The sequence below is a fragment of the Mixophyes fleayi genome, chromosome 1 (genome assembly GCF_038048845.1).
Source record: "Mixophyes fleayi isolate aMixFle1 chromosome 1, aMixFle1.hap1, whole genome shotgun sequence".
Lineage (NCBI taxonomy): Eukaryota > Metazoa > Chordata > Amphibia > Anura > Limnodynastidae > Mixophyes > Mixophyes fleayi.
The window spans coordinates 407,413,387-407,432,115 of record NC_134402.1 but is presented as its reverse complement, the minus strand read 5'-3'; the positions used below and the strand labels follow the sequence as shown (position 1 = coordinate 407,432,115).

The 18,729-nt window shown below is 40.2% G+C and overlaps 1 protein-coding gene across 1 annotated transcript in view; it reads left to right on the top strand.

Annotated features, from left to right (window-relative positions):
• POC5 (POC5 centriolar protein) overlaps nt 1-13,697 on the top strand; it is a 51,674-nt gene extending 37,977 nt beyond the window's left edge. Inside the window, exons 7-13 of the mRNA XM_075182011.1 lie at nt 1,457-1,561; nt 2,034-2,213; nt 2,704-2,866; nt 6,092-6,228; nt 8,274-8,387; nt 12,232-12,411; nt 13,216-13,697. Of these exons, the coding sequence (XP_075038112.1) occupies nt 1,457-1,561; nt 2,034-2,213; nt 2,704-2,866; nt 6,092-6,228; nt 8,274-8,387; nt 12,232-12,411; nt 13,216-13,359 (1,023 nt within the window). The 3' untranslated portion in view covers nt 13,360-13,697. The remainder of the gene's footprint in view (nt 1-1,456; nt 1,562-2,033; nt 2,214-2,703; nt 2,867-6,091; nt 6,229-8,273; nt 8,388-12,231; nt 12,412-13,215) is intronic.
• The last annotated feature ends 5,032 nt before the right edge of the window (nt 13,698-18,729 follow it).

Below are 18,729 nucleotides of genomic sequence, written 5' to 3'. Positions count from 1 at the left end.
TGGTTAGAGCTCTCCGTATTTATGTTAAAAGAACTTCCCAGATTAGACGAACTGACTCACTGTTTGTTCTTTATGACGCTAATAAGAGAGGCTGGCCAGCCTCAAAACAATCCATCGCCAGATGGATTACGTCTACCATCAGGTAAGCTTATATTAATGCTAACCGTGCTGTGCTGGAGAGACTTACGGCCCATTCCACCAGATCGGTGGGGGCCTCGTGGGCAGCAAGGAATGGAGCTTCTGCGGACCAGCTTTGCAGGGCAGCCACCTGGTCCTCTGTCCACACCTTTACCAAATTTTACCAGTTTAATATATTTGCCTCTGCGGATGCAAATTTTGCTCATAGTGCTTTACGAGCAGGGCTTTCAGAGTAGTCCCACCCTTAGGGGGCTGCTTTAGAACGTCCCCATGGTAAGCAGTGTCCCCCAGATCGGATGAAGGAGAAAAGAGGATTTATGTACTTACGTTAAATCCGTTTCTCTGATTCCGTCTGGGGGACACTGCGATCCCTCCCTTCTGTTTTCTTCTGTGTGTTCTTGTGTGACTGCCCTTTTTTATCTTGGGCTTGTTAAAACTAACTGGACAGGAAGAGGCAGGGGGTTTGTAGAGGGGAGGGGTTTGCCAGCAGTACTAAATTAACTAGTTAGGTGCCAACTCCCAAGCTCCCCTCCACAACCCATGGTAAGCAGTGTCCCCCAGACGGAATCAGAGAAACGGATTTAACGTAAGTACATAAATCCTCTTTTTTGTCTTTAATAGTTATTAGCTTATTACATGGTTATTGGCTAAGGCTACAAAATGTCTGCTTCCACTGTACATGACAGGAGCTGTTTAAGTTTATATAGCACCTCTCCAAACATGTTGCAGTATCTGACTCCCAGACTGGTAAAAACAAAAAATTACGAAGCTAAATGCAAAACACCCCATGTTATATGTTGGCTTTACTTGTAGCATGCAAAGTATATTTATCTGTATATGTACGTATGTCTGTGTGTCTATAATACACACATTTTGTGCAGTTCATACAGCTTCATCATTAGGTCCATTTGAATGTCTTTCATAAAACACTTGAACCACTTGTTTGGCAAACTTAGACATTGGGCCTGATTCATTAAGGAAAGTAAGGCAAAAAAAGGAGTAGGTTTTCTCCTGGATAAAACCATGCAAGGGGTGCATATTCGTTTATTATATTGCACATAAGGTAAATACTGGCTGTTTATTTATGTAGCACACAAATACTTGATAGCTTTATTTTTACACTGAAATGTAAAGTTGATCATGGACATGTCCTACCCCAACTATAATTCTGTTCCCACATTCTACGTTTACCTTCCCTCCAATGCAACATGGTTTTGTCAAGGTGCAAAGTTGCTCCTTTTTTTGGCTTCCTTAATGCATCAGGCCATTGTGTTTTAATAGAGCCTGTGACAGCCTGAATATGATGTTCTCCCCCCAGGTGATTTCTAACCTGACCCATGCACTAGAGAAGCAAAAAGAAAAGATCGAGCTAATGCGAACATTCACCCACTGGCGACTTCAGCAAATAGAAGCCAGACAAGAGGTAAAGACCAGGACATGTTATTCATTCTTACACAAACAGAGCTACGTTTTCAGCTGGTGACCTATTTATGGTTTGATAGCGTGGATTTATAATAGAATGATTAAAATATAGTGTTGTAGATAAATTGTGATTAATATATGAGTTCTTCTCTGTTTCTAGATCATTATTTACAGGCTAAATTGTATGACAGCATTTTTTAAATATAACATTGATTCTATAATGGAATAGGAATCTAATATTAGCATAGTCAGTGTTTGAATATTCCCCTATGCATCTTATACTCCCCAGTGCAGCTGCAGCTACTGCTTTCCTCTATCTTATCAATTTGGATGTGTTGCATAAGAGTAGAATATTCCTAAAATTGAGACTTATGTTCTATTTTAATAGAACGTGGCAGAAACTCGTATATATATTTTTTTTTATTTTAAAAATGGTGTAACTACTAGTTAAACTTGTAATATTTATCCTCTAGGATTATGCGTGCAGTTTGGCCGATAGATATTACAGAAAGGTGTTAATGAAGAATATGTGGAGAACGTGGCACTCGGCAATTGAATCAAACTGGAAGGATAAAGTGGAGCAGGCGTGCCGAGCCAGAGCTGAAGAAGTGTGTGTTGAGCTGTCTAATGATTACGAGTCCAAGGTTGCAGAGGTACTTCATCTGTAGTTTAACCATTACTATATATGAGAACACAGTCATACTCTAATGATCAGTGTACCTAATACAAGCTTGTGTCACTTACCAGAGCGTTATGTTCCCCTGGCTAATCATGACATGTACTTGTCATATAAGGCTGTCTCTGGCTCAGTCCACCACTGCATTAATAGCATTCTGCACTGTTTGTTACATACTGTTGTTAAGTGAATGTGATAAAGCATGATCCATACAGAGCACTACTTGGCTGAAGTGACCACTCTTCCCTGGCAGCTAAGGGAAGCCATAACTAGCCAGGGTGCTTTTAGACATACCTGATGGAATCACTATATTCCAAGCTACAACAGCAAAGTACATCATGTTTCCATAGCAAAATTGATTCTTAGGATTTTCGTTGTAGCTTTTTTCCAATAAATTATGATTTAATGCTGCGTTACTGTTATATAAACAGCTGTATACTCAGCTCCCTTCTTGTCGTCCTATGTAGCTGAATGGAGCCCTAGAAGAAGCAAGAACAGAAGTGCAAAGACTTAATGCGGAGAGGGGGCAGTTTGAGGGCTCCATGAAGAAAGCATTCATGCGCGGAGTCTGTGCATTAAATATGGAGGCAATGTCTATGTTTCAAGGGAGAGAAAGCCGAATGGATCATGGTTGGTATCTTAAAGGGACACTAGCCTAAAAATGTTTCTACTTAAGTGTGCTAATCACAGGAGAACGTATATACTAGACATAGTTTTATGTCATGCCACTGTACTTGTGGGAGTTGTATCTGTTCTTGGTAATATTTTGAGACTCTTATCTGAATCTGACCATGTCTCATGGTGAGATCACGCCTCACCACCAATGAGGTCACACATAGACCTTGCCATTAGGCCACACCCCCAATCTGTTGTATTGTGAGAGAATTATCACACCTCAATAAGATTGACAGAAAAGTACCCAGAAGGGATAACAGAGATGCTGGTGAAAGGAAAGCAAACAATGGAACTGTACCAAATGGCGAGTTCTGTAGGCAGACTTAATAGTACAATCTAAGAAACTCCATAAAGTGCCATAACAATAATTTACACATACATTAATCCCTTAATATTTACATTAGATAAATTCAAAAGAAAAAATAGAGAGTTAGAGTCTCTTTAATTAAAGTCACTAACTGCTGGGAAAGTTCCTGCTCTACACACACACACACACACACACACGTATGTGTTCTTGTTAAATGGAAATTCAGATTTTCTGTAAACACTGGACAGCTTCAATGGTGTGTAAATTCATAAACTTATATGCTACTAATTTATAATGTACAGCTAATATATGTTCTGTATATTGTGTTATGGCAGAAACTACTATATTATTTTCTGATTTGCTTTGCATAATGAGATACACTGATATATTTCTGAGCCATATAAACGAACAGCTCTAATTCCGTTTCATGAGCAAAACTAGTTAATGTGTTCATGTCTTTTCTAACGTAAGGGATTCAGTGACGTAAGGCACAGCATTAGGTTGGTCCCACACGGATGGGCAGACCCCGCCCTGGTTAAATGATTCAAGAAGGTCATTCTTCGCCAGCACGGAGCAGACTGAGGAAGAAGAGAGGCGACAATGCTATTTTTAAATTATTTTCTAGAAGAGAGACTTACTCTCCATATCAAGTAGTAGTGTCCCCCTCCAAAATCTATCTTACTAATATCTGAGCATAACATTCTGGGCCTGATTCATTAAGGCACGCAAAACGGACGTGAAATTACATTTCTTTTTCTCTTTTTTGTTGTAAGCGCATGTAAATCGGGCATACGCATGTCTGGATTCAACAAGGATCGGATATGTGTATGACTGCATGTCTAGGTACGCTCTACTCTGACAGACAACACACTGCAGGATACGTCCAATACATATCAGATGCACAGGGTGAAAAAATCAGTTATTTTAAAATACATTTATTAGGATATTATTAGTGTCTATTGTACATAAAATGCATTTTTACAGTTGGCCCCGATTGCAAACACATGTTCTATGATACATACACAGCCATCATCACTAGTAATCGGTACTTACACCAGACCTGTAGCTGGTGCAAGTGATACGACAGAAATACACGTACCTTTGAAATGTCCAAAACGTGAATCAGACGTTATTGTACATTGACTATGTGCATACGCCCAGTCCCCTCCTCGTTCCACCACTGAAATTGTAGGCTATCGTAAAAGGAATTTGATGTTGCTGCATTCACTGGCGTATGGTCCAGTTCTGGGCATGTGCAGAGCCATCTTATGCACAATACGACACATAGCGGCATTTACGATCCCTAATGAATCAGGCCCTCTATATTTAGTGAGGAGTCCCTGTCACATTGTTTGTAGCATTCTGGATCTTTGAATTGTGCTTAGAATTCTGTCTGGAGTCTGCCATTTATCTTAACCTATAATTATTATATAGCACATACCGTATTGCACAGGTCTGTACATGATATTGCCCAGGCACAGGTTACCGGCCCAATGATGCTGAGAAGATGTGCAGAGACTGTGTCCTACAAGCCAAGGTCTACAGCAAATCAGTCTGTGTCCTTGTTATATGCTAAGCTCCTTAGCAGCTGTGTGACTCTCCCTGCAGATGTCTTCAATTACTTAATCACATTTTGCTAGTGCTAAATAAAAATCAGATGGTCCAGGCACTTTTACATATAAATGAATCTAATATTTCCATTTAGCTTTGAAAAATTCCTTTGGAAACAATTAATGTACATTTTTAGATTTTGTTTATTTTGGCAGCACTCTGTACAGTGAAACAGGGCAAGGGTCAAAGAGTAATTATGTGCTGTAAACCATAGGGCTCATCCACACGCATATGCTAATATGGACAGCAGATGTGGCAGAGGCCGTGAGCATAGGGTTCAGTGATATTTCTCTAACTCATGAGACTGGATGAGCCCATAGCAAACACTCACATATCAGCTTTTAGCAGACTCATGTCAGATTAATGGACAATGTGTGTGTTTAAACCACTGTTGGCTAACCTGTGACACTCCAGGTGTTGTAAAAATACAAGTCCCAGCATACCCTTCCAGCAATAAGCTGATATATATTGGCAAAGCATGCTGAGACTTGTAGTTTAACAACACCTGGCGTGTCACACAGGGGCGGACCCAGACATTTGCCCTACCCGGGGCGATTTTAGTGGGTCTATTTAGGCCCCGCACCCTTTCTGTGTTCTAAGGCTGCCGGCGGCTGTACAGTATGTGCAGGTCCGTTCAGCAGTGAAAGTGTGCTGTCCCGCTGCTCTGATTGTGTTTAAAACACAATCAGAGCAGCCGGGCAGCACACTGTCACTGCTGAACGGACCTGCACAGTGTGCAGCTGTCGGCAGCAAGCCCCTGCTAGGGGGGGCGATGCCCCCCCCCCTGCCTCTGGATCCGCCACTGGTGTCATAGGTCATCCAACACTGGTTTAAAAGCCTTTACCTTCTATAGGTAACTGTGAGACTGCAATACCATAATGACCACAAGATGGCACTGTAACATAGAATACATATTTATTTCCTGCTGTAGCAGTGAGATGTTACACACCTACAGCACATTGGAGGAAATCAAATAAGTGTTTCCAAGTACAATGTTTATGAATGATGTCTTATCAACCCATTCTCCTATCCACTATAAATATAGCTCATTCAGACTTTATGTTTAGAAATAAACATCAGTATCAGATTATTATATTTTTTAGCATTTTAGGTGTTATTTACCAGTTTCTTCAGCTCTTTGGTAAAGTATTTTATATTGTTATTTGTTCTGTCATCAATAATTTATATTTTTCTCCAGTTATGTAGTAAATTTCACATTGACACAGTTTGCTCAGTTACATAGTAATTTTATCCACCAATAGCAGATCATCCACCCAGGAGAGAAGACCACGGCTCGAGCCCCTCCGTAACATTTCAGCAGCTGCCAACCACCTCTGCTCCTCTGAGCTCCTCCCAACATGATCTCCCCTCATCAGTCCACACTCCAGCCGAGCAAAATGTGAGTGAGAGGGAAATATTTCCTGCATATACAATTTACCGTATATACTCGAGTATAAGCCGACTTTTTCAGCACATTTTTTATGCTGAAAAGAGTGAGTTCCTGTTCTCCGGTCCCTCAGACCTTAACTTCCGCAGGGGAACGCATGTGCGTTCCACTTACAGGAAGTTCAGCATTTGGAACGCAAACTTGCGTTCCACTGCGGAAGTTAAGGGCTGAAGAAAAACCCTCGCTACCAGGCACAGAGGAGAGTAAACACAGGGGGACACATCCAGAGCTCCTCGTCAATGAGACAGAGATGCAAGATGTGTGTACTGTCCTAAAGACAGCCTAGTAGGAGATGGGCACAGTACCTGGGGTGAGCAGTTTATCTAGTAATTATTAATGACAAACATATCCTCTCCAATATTTTCCAAATTGTGGCATCTGCTATCCCATGTGAACGCTATATACAGTATATATACACGCTATATACACCTTACTAATATGGTTGCTGATTATTTGGTACATTTGGAGACATTTTGGGAACCTGAGAAGCAAGTCATTTCCCACCCTAGGCTTATACTCAAGTCAATAAGTTTTACCAGTTTTTTGTGGTAAAATTAGGTTCCTCGGCTTATATTCGGGTCGGCTTATACTCGAGTATATACGGTATTAGTACAGTTATTTCCATTACCATGCAAGATAATTAGATCTACTCATATTATGTCAGACACTGTTGTATGTAAGCAGATCACAGTTAGTCATTTACTGCAAGAAAAGCTGACTTGATTATTTGTGTACCTTATTGTCCACTAAGTGCAATAAAAGTGCACAGCCACATCCCAGACTTTGAAAACACCCATGTAAAAAGCAATTTTGGGCTACATTTGTGGATTTGCACACACTGGAAAATGCAAATGGTATAAAATGTCCCTGAACCGTTCAGTCTACAGCCATTTCTGTTTTATGTCTTAAATTGATCAAATGAATATAAGGACATTGGTACTGTCTTTATTACATGCGTTATTAGTTCTTACATCACTTGAAGTGAGGTTAAAAATGTCCCACGAAGGTGTAAAATGCCTCATTATTAATATAGCCCAGGGTGGTGTCCAGCCGAAACAAGGTGCCATTTGAACAAAATTTCGATGCCTGTACAGAGGTCTGAATCAACATATTATTTTGCTTGTCCGCGCGACAAGGTGCAGTGAAAAGACCGCTGCAGTAATACCACTTTCATACTGCCGCCCCGGCAATATCCCGGGTTGTTAACCCGGGATATTGCCGGGGCACAGGGCAGTATAGATAAGAAGATTCCCGGGTCGGGCGGGTTCATACTGCACCTGCCCGACCCAGGTTTTACAAAAAAAAAAAAGTGTAAAAAAAAATGATTTTAATTAATAAAAAATACATAACAAATGTTTACTTACCTTATTTTCAGCCAGCGGTGTCTGCGGTGCGTTGCCGGCTGTCAGGGGGACCTCTGGGTACTAAAATGACGTCATTTCTAGTCCATTAGAAATGACGTCATTTTAGTACCCAGAGGTCCCCCTGACAGCCGGCAACGCATCGGAGACACCGCTTGCTGAAAATAAGTAAAGTAAACATTTGTTATGTATTTTTTATTAATTAAAATCATTTTTTTTTACATTGAAATTTTTTTTTTACAGTATGAATGGTGAGACCCGGGAATTACCCCTCGCAAAATCCCGGGTCTAAGTCCCGGGATTTTAGACCCGGGATTTTGGGGTTGGACTATTCATACTGCACGAAGACCCGGGTTTTTCAGCGTGCCCCTGCAGAAACCCGGGTTTTTGGTGCAGTATGAATGGGGTATAAGTGTATAGACTCTGGCATTTGAATTCACCATGAGGGTTATTAGAGGTGAGTTACACTTTCACTGTGTATTACATATAAGTACTTGCAAGTGTATATACACAAGTTCTAAGACAGTAACTGTTTTATTTTTTATATAAGTGTCTCTTAAAGGTTTATGATGTCCTCAACGGAAATTATTTTACAGTGTTCTTGTTTCCATTTATTTTATACATTTTTCCCTTTAGTTTAAACTGCATTTCGGCCCATCCAGTGCTTCGGAATCTAAGGATGATGTGAGCACTCCAGTTGTTATTTCTGCTACAACATCAGGATCGAGTATATTATCAACTCAGAAACTGGTAATTACTAGCATGAACTGTCATATTTTGTACATTTAACGGATCACTACAGTACTCCAGTTAGGCATTTATGGAAGGAAATACGTACTCAGTCATTTGATTTCTAAAGACTGGATTAGTAGGTTTCTGATTCCAAATGCAATGACTACATATTGCTAAGCACAGGGCAGCATGATACAGGCCTGCATTCAGTTATATGTACTCAAGTAGGAGGTTACAGAGTGCAGCCCAGTAACAAGCCTTCAGGCAGGGAGGATTGTGGTCATCATGCCCCCAACATGAATAGTCCATTGTCCTATCCATGCGCTGTAGCTAATCTATAAACCATTTAGAGTTGACAATATGTAGCAAAGGCCGGCATCTGAAAGAGTTACATTATCTGTACTCTAGAGAGACAGGAAAACTAAATGCAATTTTACACAAATGGTATGAAATAAATGAATTATCTTTGTAGAGATATGTAGGACTGTATCTGTCTTCAGCTCAGTCTCTCACAGATAAAGTCAAGAATAAAGCTGTGCAATAAGAAATTGGTGCCTGGTAGAGCAATATATGTTTTATATAGTACAGAATATTGGGAGATTGTATATGCACAATCCTGGTCAAGTATATATAAAAACAAAATAAATGACGTTAAAAATGTATAACAGTTACACCATTTAATACAATGCATATTTTGTTTGTTTTCTACTACAAAATAAAAAATGAAAAACACGTTAGATTTTTTTTTTTTTTTTTTTTTAAGTGAAACCTTTTATCTTGGTCTCCCCCATGATGATAATGTAGGCAGATTATGATGTGTGCTCAGGCATGTTTACTGTTTGAAGGACAGCTCTCACCCCAAATGTTCATGGCCTTCCCTATTTAACTGGGTTTTTATTTTGCTGATGTGGAGCGGTGTGTGACCTTATGGTGATGGGGGCATCTACGTTTTTATATGAGCAGTGTGTGACCTCATGGTGATGGGGACATCTGCGTTTATATGAGGGGTGTGTGACCTTATGGTGATGGGGACATCTACGTTTATATTAAGGGGGTGTGTGACCTTATGGTGATGGGGACATCTACGTTTATATGAGGGGTGTGTGACCTTATGGTGATGGGGACATCTACGTTTATATTAAGGGGGTGTGTGACCTTATGGTGATGGGGACATCTACGTTTATATATGAGGGGTGTGTGACCTTTATGGTGATGGGGATATCTGTGTTTATATGAGCGGTGTGTGACCTTATGGTGATGGGGACATCTACGTTTTTATATGAGCAGTGTGTGACCTCATGGTGATGGAGACATCTACGTTTATATGAGCAGTGTGTGACCTTATGGTGATGGGGACATCTAGGTTTATATGAGGGGTGTGTGACCTTATGGTGATGGGGACATCTAGGTTTATATGAGGGGTGTGTGACCTTATGGTGATGGGGACATCTAGGTTTGTTTGATGGGTGTGTGACCTTATGGTGATGGGGACATCTACGTTTATATGAGGGGTGTGTGACCTAATGGTGATGGGGGCATCTACGTTTATATGAGGGGTGTGTAACCTAATGGTGATGGGGGTATCTACGTTTATATGAGGGGTGTGTGACCTAATGGTGATGGGGGTATCTACGTTTATATGAGGGGTGTGTGACCTAATGGTGATGGGGGTATCTACGTTTATATGAGGGGTGTGTGACCTAATAGTGATGGGGGTATCTGTTTATATGAGGGGTGTGTGACCTTATGGTGATGGGGACATTATGTTTATATGAGTGCTGATATGGTGATGGGGACATCTACGTTTATATGAGCGATGTGTGACCTTATGGTGATGGGGACATCTACGTTTATATAGAAACATCCCAGTAAATAGATAAACACCTGGTTGTGTATTGAGTGATAACACATTTGACACACTTCAAATGCTGTCGGATAACTGGTCCACTGTACATTGGCGGGCTCAGGGTGGGGATTATTGATAAAGAAGCACATTGCTGAATTTGTTGTCAATAGATGCAAATTGTTATATGTGATGGGATATTATGCAATTTCTTCATTTACTTGTTCTAGCTTGTTATGTTTAGAGGCAGGGAAGGACTGCTGTGTATACAATAACATCTGGAGAGACAACATTGTGGTACCTCAACAAATTCCCCGTTGTAGCTCTGTAATGCACATTATTTTGCATGCATAAAGGGTGCTAGAACATTGTAAACATCACATTATCACAACATTTACTTATTCTAATGCATTGGCTTGAATGCAAGTAAAGATATTAGATCAGAGGTTTAACAAGCTTGAAGGCAAACGTGGCATATTTCCTACACATCACATATCTTCATGCATGATCCATGTCCATACTAAGTACAGTCATTTCTCCACCAGCCAACAGAAGCAATTTACCTGTCATCTCTTATTGATATGACAACACAACAATAAACCCAGCCCCTCAAGCTTGTCGGCTAACTGTCACCCTTGACTCGGAACTGTACTTTGTTCCTCAAATCCAATCTGTATCCAAATTCTAAGAAACCTCCCCAACATATGAACGTGTCTCACACAAGTCACTACAAAAACCTTGCACTGATAATCACCTGCATTGACTATTGCATTTGTCTTCTTACTCGTCTTCTCCTAACCAGACTTTTCTCACTACAATCCATTGTGAACACAGCTGCTAGACTAACTTTCCTCACACAGCGTTCTTCTACTGCTGTTCTGTTATACCAGAACCTACATTGGTTGCGTATACTTACTACATACATCTCTTGCCTTGTCTAAAAATATGCCCCAGCCTGCAAACCTTAGTGTTCCCTGAAATCGCACCTCTTCACATTCCAAAACCACCTTTCTAGCCTCCCTAGACTATGCTACCTGATTACCACTCCTCTACACTGTTCACACTAGGCTTGCAACTATTCTTCTATACTCAAAAAACCTATTGACTCCCAACCCAACATCGCTATGTGACACCTAGCCCCACTGAGACATTTTTCCCATTGCTACCTGGCTGGACCAACATGCAGTATGTGAAATTAACTGTATGTATCCAACTATATGTATTATAGTTATACTCTAGATTGTAAGCTTGCAAGCATGTCACTCTTATCTCTTGGTAATACCCATTCCTGTGTTATTAGTGTATTTGTTCCCAATTGTAAAGTGTTGCGGAGTTTGCTGGCACTATATAAATACACGTTCATAAAATAATACTAAATATTGCAGCAAGACGTCTTCCTTGGGAAATAAAGTAAGCAAACATAGATTAAGTTACTGTTTACACAATAATCTATTCAGTACAACTGTCAGGAGGGTAACCTGAATTTCAGAGCCCTAAAAAAACATTCAGAACAGATGTTATATTAAGATTTTATGAACTTAATACTTTTGACTTTTAACCTTCACCTCCAATACTATTCATTTCCCTCAATGTACTAAACCTATATAATCTCCAACATACACTATTCTGCACCCTTCTAAGAAATCTGTCATACGTCTTTGACCGGAAATATGAATCTCATTCCAGTCATAAGGTTGTATGCTGCATGTGTCAACTCTTTACCCAGAAAACAGCTGCTAAATCCTTCCATCAGAGTTCTAGATGCCTGTGAAATGCTATTAAAATATTGCACAAGTATTAGCAACTCCAACTTATTGTAAGTTTTAGATGGAATGCCGTAGTCATACATTATCACAGAATACTTACTGGAGGTCCGGCATTCCACCATATCGGGCACTGACTGCAGCGGTACGGTCATCCATAACTGTCCACTAGTAAGGAGGTTAAACAGACAGCATTCGCTATACTGCTATCAGATGTTGTCTCTGTTTAGTAGATACATTTTGTGTTATTTTTTAGCCAACGACAAGAGTTTTAACATCAGGTCAGCAAAAGGCTGGGAGGACTATAACAGCCCGTGTTACAGCTCGCTCCGATCTAGCGCAGAAGATCAGTAAGACTGGCGGCAACATTGGCTCCATGGGGGTTTCACCACCCATGAGTTCCATTGTGGTTGAAAAACATCATCCAGTAACTCAGGTAACTTCATTTGTAGTTGTGATAAATGTGTGTGTCGAAGTAGTTCAAGGCATCAATATTTGGACCATATTTGGCTCAAGTGTCATACTTCTGTTTAATTATTACAGGCAGTGTGTGGTAATGAGTGTCTCCTGTTCAGCTCTTACACCTAATGTGACTATCTCCAATGTGCTTAAGTATGATTGGTATTTTAGCTATCTGATATGGGATTATGAGCCCTACCTCTATACATCCTCTAATGTTGGCCATACACACTGCTGCAGTTGGCCAATATTGCCATGTAGGTGGCCCCATAACAACTGCACTGCCTAATAATTCTATAGAAATTGTTAGCATCATTATTCAGCATGTTGATGAATGCAGTTGAAAGATGATGACTATGATGTCATCTGTTGGTCGCACTCAGTAGCCTAATAGTATACTGAGTAGTTCTCTGCCCCACTCGCACCAGCCCCCTGCTCCATGACACTACTTCTCATTGGTGTGGAGCAGGGACTGGTAGTGAGCAGCTCTCTGGCTGGGATGTGTAGCCTGCTAGGTGGGGTAATTAATGTGCTCAACAGCATCCTAATTATACAAGCTGTGGAGCCTCTCCCAGGTGCAGGGAGGGTTGCTACCGACATTGAAAAGCCTGTACTTGGCAGAAGAAGACCTGTCACCCACGTGACAGATTGTGTTTAATATATTGTTGCTGTAACCAACTAACAGATGTCTTATTAATAAATAGAGGTTCCTTGTGTCAAGCAGAGCACACTGTATTTTCTCTTCACTGTTTTAATTAATACCTGTATTATTTTTTTAAAGCAAACAATCTCTCAAGCCACAGCTGCAAAATATCCTCGCTCAGCATTGCAAAGTGCCAGCTCCATCAGTGGCAGGAGTACCGGACAGAATACAAGAACATCGCACGTTCACAGCGGCATCCATTCTATAAAAGTTGTCGACTGATCCGTACTTCTAGATTGTTCCAAACCCACAGCCAAGCCGACAAGAAGATGTTTTCAAAGCACTAAGTGATGCAGGTTAAGTAACCTTGGGATGATTTAAAGACTTGTTTTTAGATGGAACAAATCGACTTCTGGATCAGATTTTTAGTGCATCTAAACCTTTTGGACTTGTGCTGCTCCTAAACTGTGGAAGAGGGTTCTATGTTGCCATGAAGTGCAGTGGTAAAGAAAGCCTTAATGTGTGTTGTATGGGTTGTATAGTATTTATCATTGATTTTATTTTTCTAAATCTGTTTTTTAAATATTTTATAGAATAAAAACATTTTCATAATTACCAAAGCATTGTGTTAAGTAAATCATAAAGCTAACGTGAATGATGTGGGACATAGGGTGGTTGTATGATGAGTGCAGTAGCGGTAATGCTTAATGTGTTACAATCTGGGCGATAGTCTACACATGAAGGGGGAAGGAAATACTGTCTTACCTTGTCTTAAGCGGGATTGTGCTCCCTTGTTCTCCATATTCTGTAACATCATAAGGGCACTGTTCTTCCACCTCTTATGTATAGGAGTAAGAAGTGGGCGTGGTTTAGTTAACCACCACAATAAATGTCTCTTTTATAGACTACAGGTTAATTAGTTACAAGGGGACGGGGACAAAGGAACTGACCTTGGTGGGTGATCTCACAGTTGCGGATAAGTATAAAGGTAAGGCTCATACAAAACATAAAGAAGTCAGCAATGCAGTGTATGTAACATTACATTTACAAAGCAATAGGTATCAAAGTTGGCCCTTAAGACATTTATATAGCATTACAAATGTATATTCAGAAGGATACAATATACTACAACAATGCAGCATCAGAAGAAAATGCTGAAAACAACCAATAATGTAGCATGACCATTGCCCACTTGGCCTTACATGAGATAATTAGCACCTGTCTCAACATCGTCAAGTGTTAGATCAAAAAGGACTTGGAGCAGGGTCACAGGTGTAGCTTGGAGCACAATTATGGATTTAACAAACGGAGCACCGTCATTGAGGTTCTGTATAGCATAGAATCAACAGTTATTTTCTCCAGTAAGTTTCAAGAGGAAATTCTATCTTATTTACAATGGAAGGCGGCACAAGTGATCCGTTAAAGGTTAAACTATTTTAAGTTTTGCCAGTGGGGATGGCACCAAGGGCATGAGAAGAAATGGATCTGGTGAACATTGTAATTTTATCTGACCACCTTTGCAGAAAAATCGATAATACTTTTTTTGGTGGTATAATGATAAAGGCCCATTGTTACATCCCTCGGGAGATGAGTATCTTTCTGCCTTTGGTCTAGTGTGCTGTGCACTTGATCTAATTCAAAAACTGATCATGGAAAGTCCTGCAAAATATGCAATAAAAAGTCTTAGATATCCAGGTAAGTCAGTGATGGAATGTTCTTAATGTACAGTTTATTCCTCCTTTTCCTGTTCTCTGCATCGTCCTGTCACAGAGAGTGTTGATCTGTGTGAATAGCTCTTTGAGATTGCCATTAACTCTGTCCTGTTGCGTTGCAATCTCTAATTAGTGTTCTGTTTCAAGAGATCCATGGGCTGTAATTTCCAAGGTAAGTTCTCTGGTGTGAGAATGTTTAGTTACCATTTTTTCAATATCTATATATTAATAGTACAACTTTTACGAGTGACTTATTTCTATGATTGTTATATTATTTTATTGTCTGAGCAGGGCATATACCAAATTAAAGGTCTTGGTTTCTAGATTTGCAGAAAAATATTGGCATTGTAATCATTTGCATCGTTTCGGAGTTATTTCGCAAAACGTCTGCCCGCCATTTACAACAATGCATTACCATTGCCCTCTGGAAAATGTGACAGATGGCAATACACCTGTGCACCTGCTGGTTGCTCTGGAAACTGGCAGTTAGTGAATTCTCCCTGTGCACCTACTGAGTGATCTGAAACTTGTGCCCTGCTGGGTGGTCTGGAAACTGTGACCGTTATTTGCAGCCACATATATCAGTGTGTCTTGCAGGGACCTTAATCAGGACTGTTTTGATTTTTCATTATTCACTTATCCTCATTTGTTTCACAACAAGGATGCCAAGAGGCCGCCCTCGAGGATGACGGCGTGGCGGAACCCTTACAGGTCACCCAGAGCGCGCAGTTCAAAGGACTTACAGTCAAGAATATTATTGTCACAATCTTCGTATAACAAAAACTACTGATATGCCACTTGCATTGGATAGGACGTATTTTCCACAATACTACTGTTTGTGTCCTATGGACGTGCATTATGTGACCTGTGGTGCCCTACACTTTTTTGTAGAGGAGAATAACGGCCATTTTTCAGACTGCTGTCACAATGGAAAGGTTTTGTTGCTTGATGTGGTTGTTAAACCATATTTAGCAGAACTGTTATCACAAATACCCTCAACTTACTTACTTATTAATTCCATAATATCCTCAGTTACAACTCTGCATCTGCATTCACCTCTTTCAAAGCTAATATTTCTGAGTTATCTGGCCACGGACCATACGCCTTTAAAAAAGTTATTAAACTCTGTTAATAAAGTAATTTAGTCATTACATTTCAGTTTAATTTAAGATGGTTACCGCTATTTCTCTACTTGAGGTGTAATTTTTTAAGATCTTGTATGTTATCAGTTATAGGCCAAATTATCTTCCAGAACAAGCTGTCACCATCTCAATATTTAATTATTTAATAGTCTGGAGTTTTTTCCTGAATATTCTGTTTCAGTCTGATGTCAACTTTTTTATATTAGGAACACTCAGATGATGGTATAAGTGTTAGTTATTCGTAGAAGCTAACCTGACGGGTATATGGTGTTATACAGAATCTGATTTTCTACCATTGAAGCCAGAGCTCAGCACACATAACAAGTCCATTTTATGATTCTTCCCTTAGTTTTCATTACGCGATTAGTGGTACTTCAATTTTTTTCTTATTTTTTTTTTCTGCTCTCTAGTTATTATAACATTTTTTTAATTTTCAAAAAGAAAATATTTTTTGGGAGGTTCTTTGTGTCTGATCTCCCAAGCACACTAATATAATTGGACCTAGCGTTATCTGACTATCAGCTTAAATATAAGGTTCAAGGTTACATTTGTTCAAATAGTATGTTCTCCCCGTGTTTGCATGGGTTTCCTCCGGGTGCTCCGTTTTCCTCCCACACTCCAAAAACATACTGGTAGGTTAATTGGCTGCTAACAAATTGACCCTAGTGTGTGTGTGTGTCTCTCTCTCTCTGTGTCTCTCTCTCTCTGTGTCTCTCTCGGTCTGTCTGCGCGTGTGTGTGTTAGGGAATTTAGACTGTAAGCCCCAATGGGGCAGGGACTGATGCGAGTTCTCTGTACAGCGCTGCGGAATTAGTGATGCTATATAAATAAATGGTGATAATCATGATGAAATAGTGTTACTATTAGGTGAGAACAGATCTAGACCACCCCTTCACTATCAATGGAATCTCCTGTTCAAGGGAATTCCAATGACATCATCGAGTTACCTAGCAACCACCCAGCATTGTATGCATACAGGAGAGAAGAATTAACGGTAATATTTTTCGAGCGCGGGATTTTCGGCGATCCCGCCGTCAATTTAATATGCCCCTAAGTGTTTGAAACAACCATTGAATTATGTTTAAATGACCAGTTGTAGTTGTACCTCGATTAGTTGATGCACACATTGCCTTTTAAAATGTTACATTATATTTTCCATTACCACTCACTGCTTTATTGTTGTCTGTGTTTAGACATTTCTCTAATACACTGCTTGATATATAATAGCATTATTGCTATATGTTTGTTTTAGGTAGAACATAATATTTTGTGTTTATCTTGGCCCCAGTTCACCAATTGTTTCTAACCACTACACCACTCCTCAGGACTCCCTACTGGCTTGATCCAAGATTTTGTTTTAAGAAGTTTCAAGAAATACACCACACACACCCACTTGTTTTTGTGAATTCTTTATTACTCTATAGTGTTAGGAAATACCATACAACATTCTACACACGTACAATCTACAGACATGTGATAGGTTCAGATCCAAAGTGCATGCAAATAGTAGACCTAGCGCATCTACTCTGTATTTAGCAAAACAAATGCCTGTGCTCTTTCAGATCCTTACATCTGCTTATGCACAGTACCCCATCATAAACACTGCCATCTTACTCCACAAACCGGTGCACTTTGTCAGAAATCTAGGTGTACTAGCGCTAATCAAGGAAAGTGATATACCCAAAGAGAGTTTTGCAGTGCACATCAGCCAGTTTGTGTTTCATAAATGAGGTCATCAGCCTTGTCAGGTTTGATAGGATAATTATTGGACATTGGGGTAGTTTGAGCAGTATTGAACATGTGATAGAACACTCATTGCTGCCATTCTAAGGAGTCCTGATTCGGAGGAAGCACACAGTGGTAGCCTTGCTTTCAGCCTTTAACTTTTACACATGGGAGGGGGGGCGCACCTGCTTTGGGAAAGGATTGAGTCCTTATCTACTGGGTTACTCCTCACTACGTGTTACACACACACCTTAACAGTAAAAACTAAACCATTACTTATGTGCTCTCCTGCTAATATTCATTTGCCTACACTGCACTCCCTTACCTGCGCGCACTGCTCCCTCCTACTCTAAGCGAGTCTGTCTTTCTGTGTACTCTGTCCTTATTTGCACCCCATATATGCTTGTGCTGGACACCCCTTGACTGTCTGTACTATGCCTGTCTGTGTGCCTAATATCTGTATGTCTGTACAACTCATGTCTGCGACTACCAGAACAGCCAGGTGAACCCAGAAAAATGCTCAGTAACTGCAATAAATCAGTTCATATTTCTGCAGCATGTATATATCATATGTATGTATATACATCATAATATATATGATGCGCCAATCTGGTGCATGCACAGTTGCCACTTCAATGCATGCTCAGTGTTGCCAGCAACCTAGAAATCCCAGATGGATCACATGATCGCAGGGAGCATGTAACGGGCGAAGACTCCTGTGTATGTGTCCACGGTTATGGAAATTAGCCACTTGAGACATTTAGAACCCTGGATGAACAGAGGTTCCTTTATTAAAAGCAAAGTAAAGATTAATTAATCATAGAACAATCTCACATTTATTTTTATTATTATAGATTTGTAAGGCGCCACAGTGCACCATAGCGCCATAGGGAAACTAATACAAACAGAAAACCGGGACATACAAGGTAGACAAAGTAAAAGCAAACATGAAAACAAAGGGTATTAAGGAACCTGCTCATTAGAGAGCTTACATTCTAAGTGGAAGAGGGCACAGCTGAAACAAGAGGAGCAAATGTGGCTCAGAGTGGAGATTGGAACAGTTGAGGGTGCAT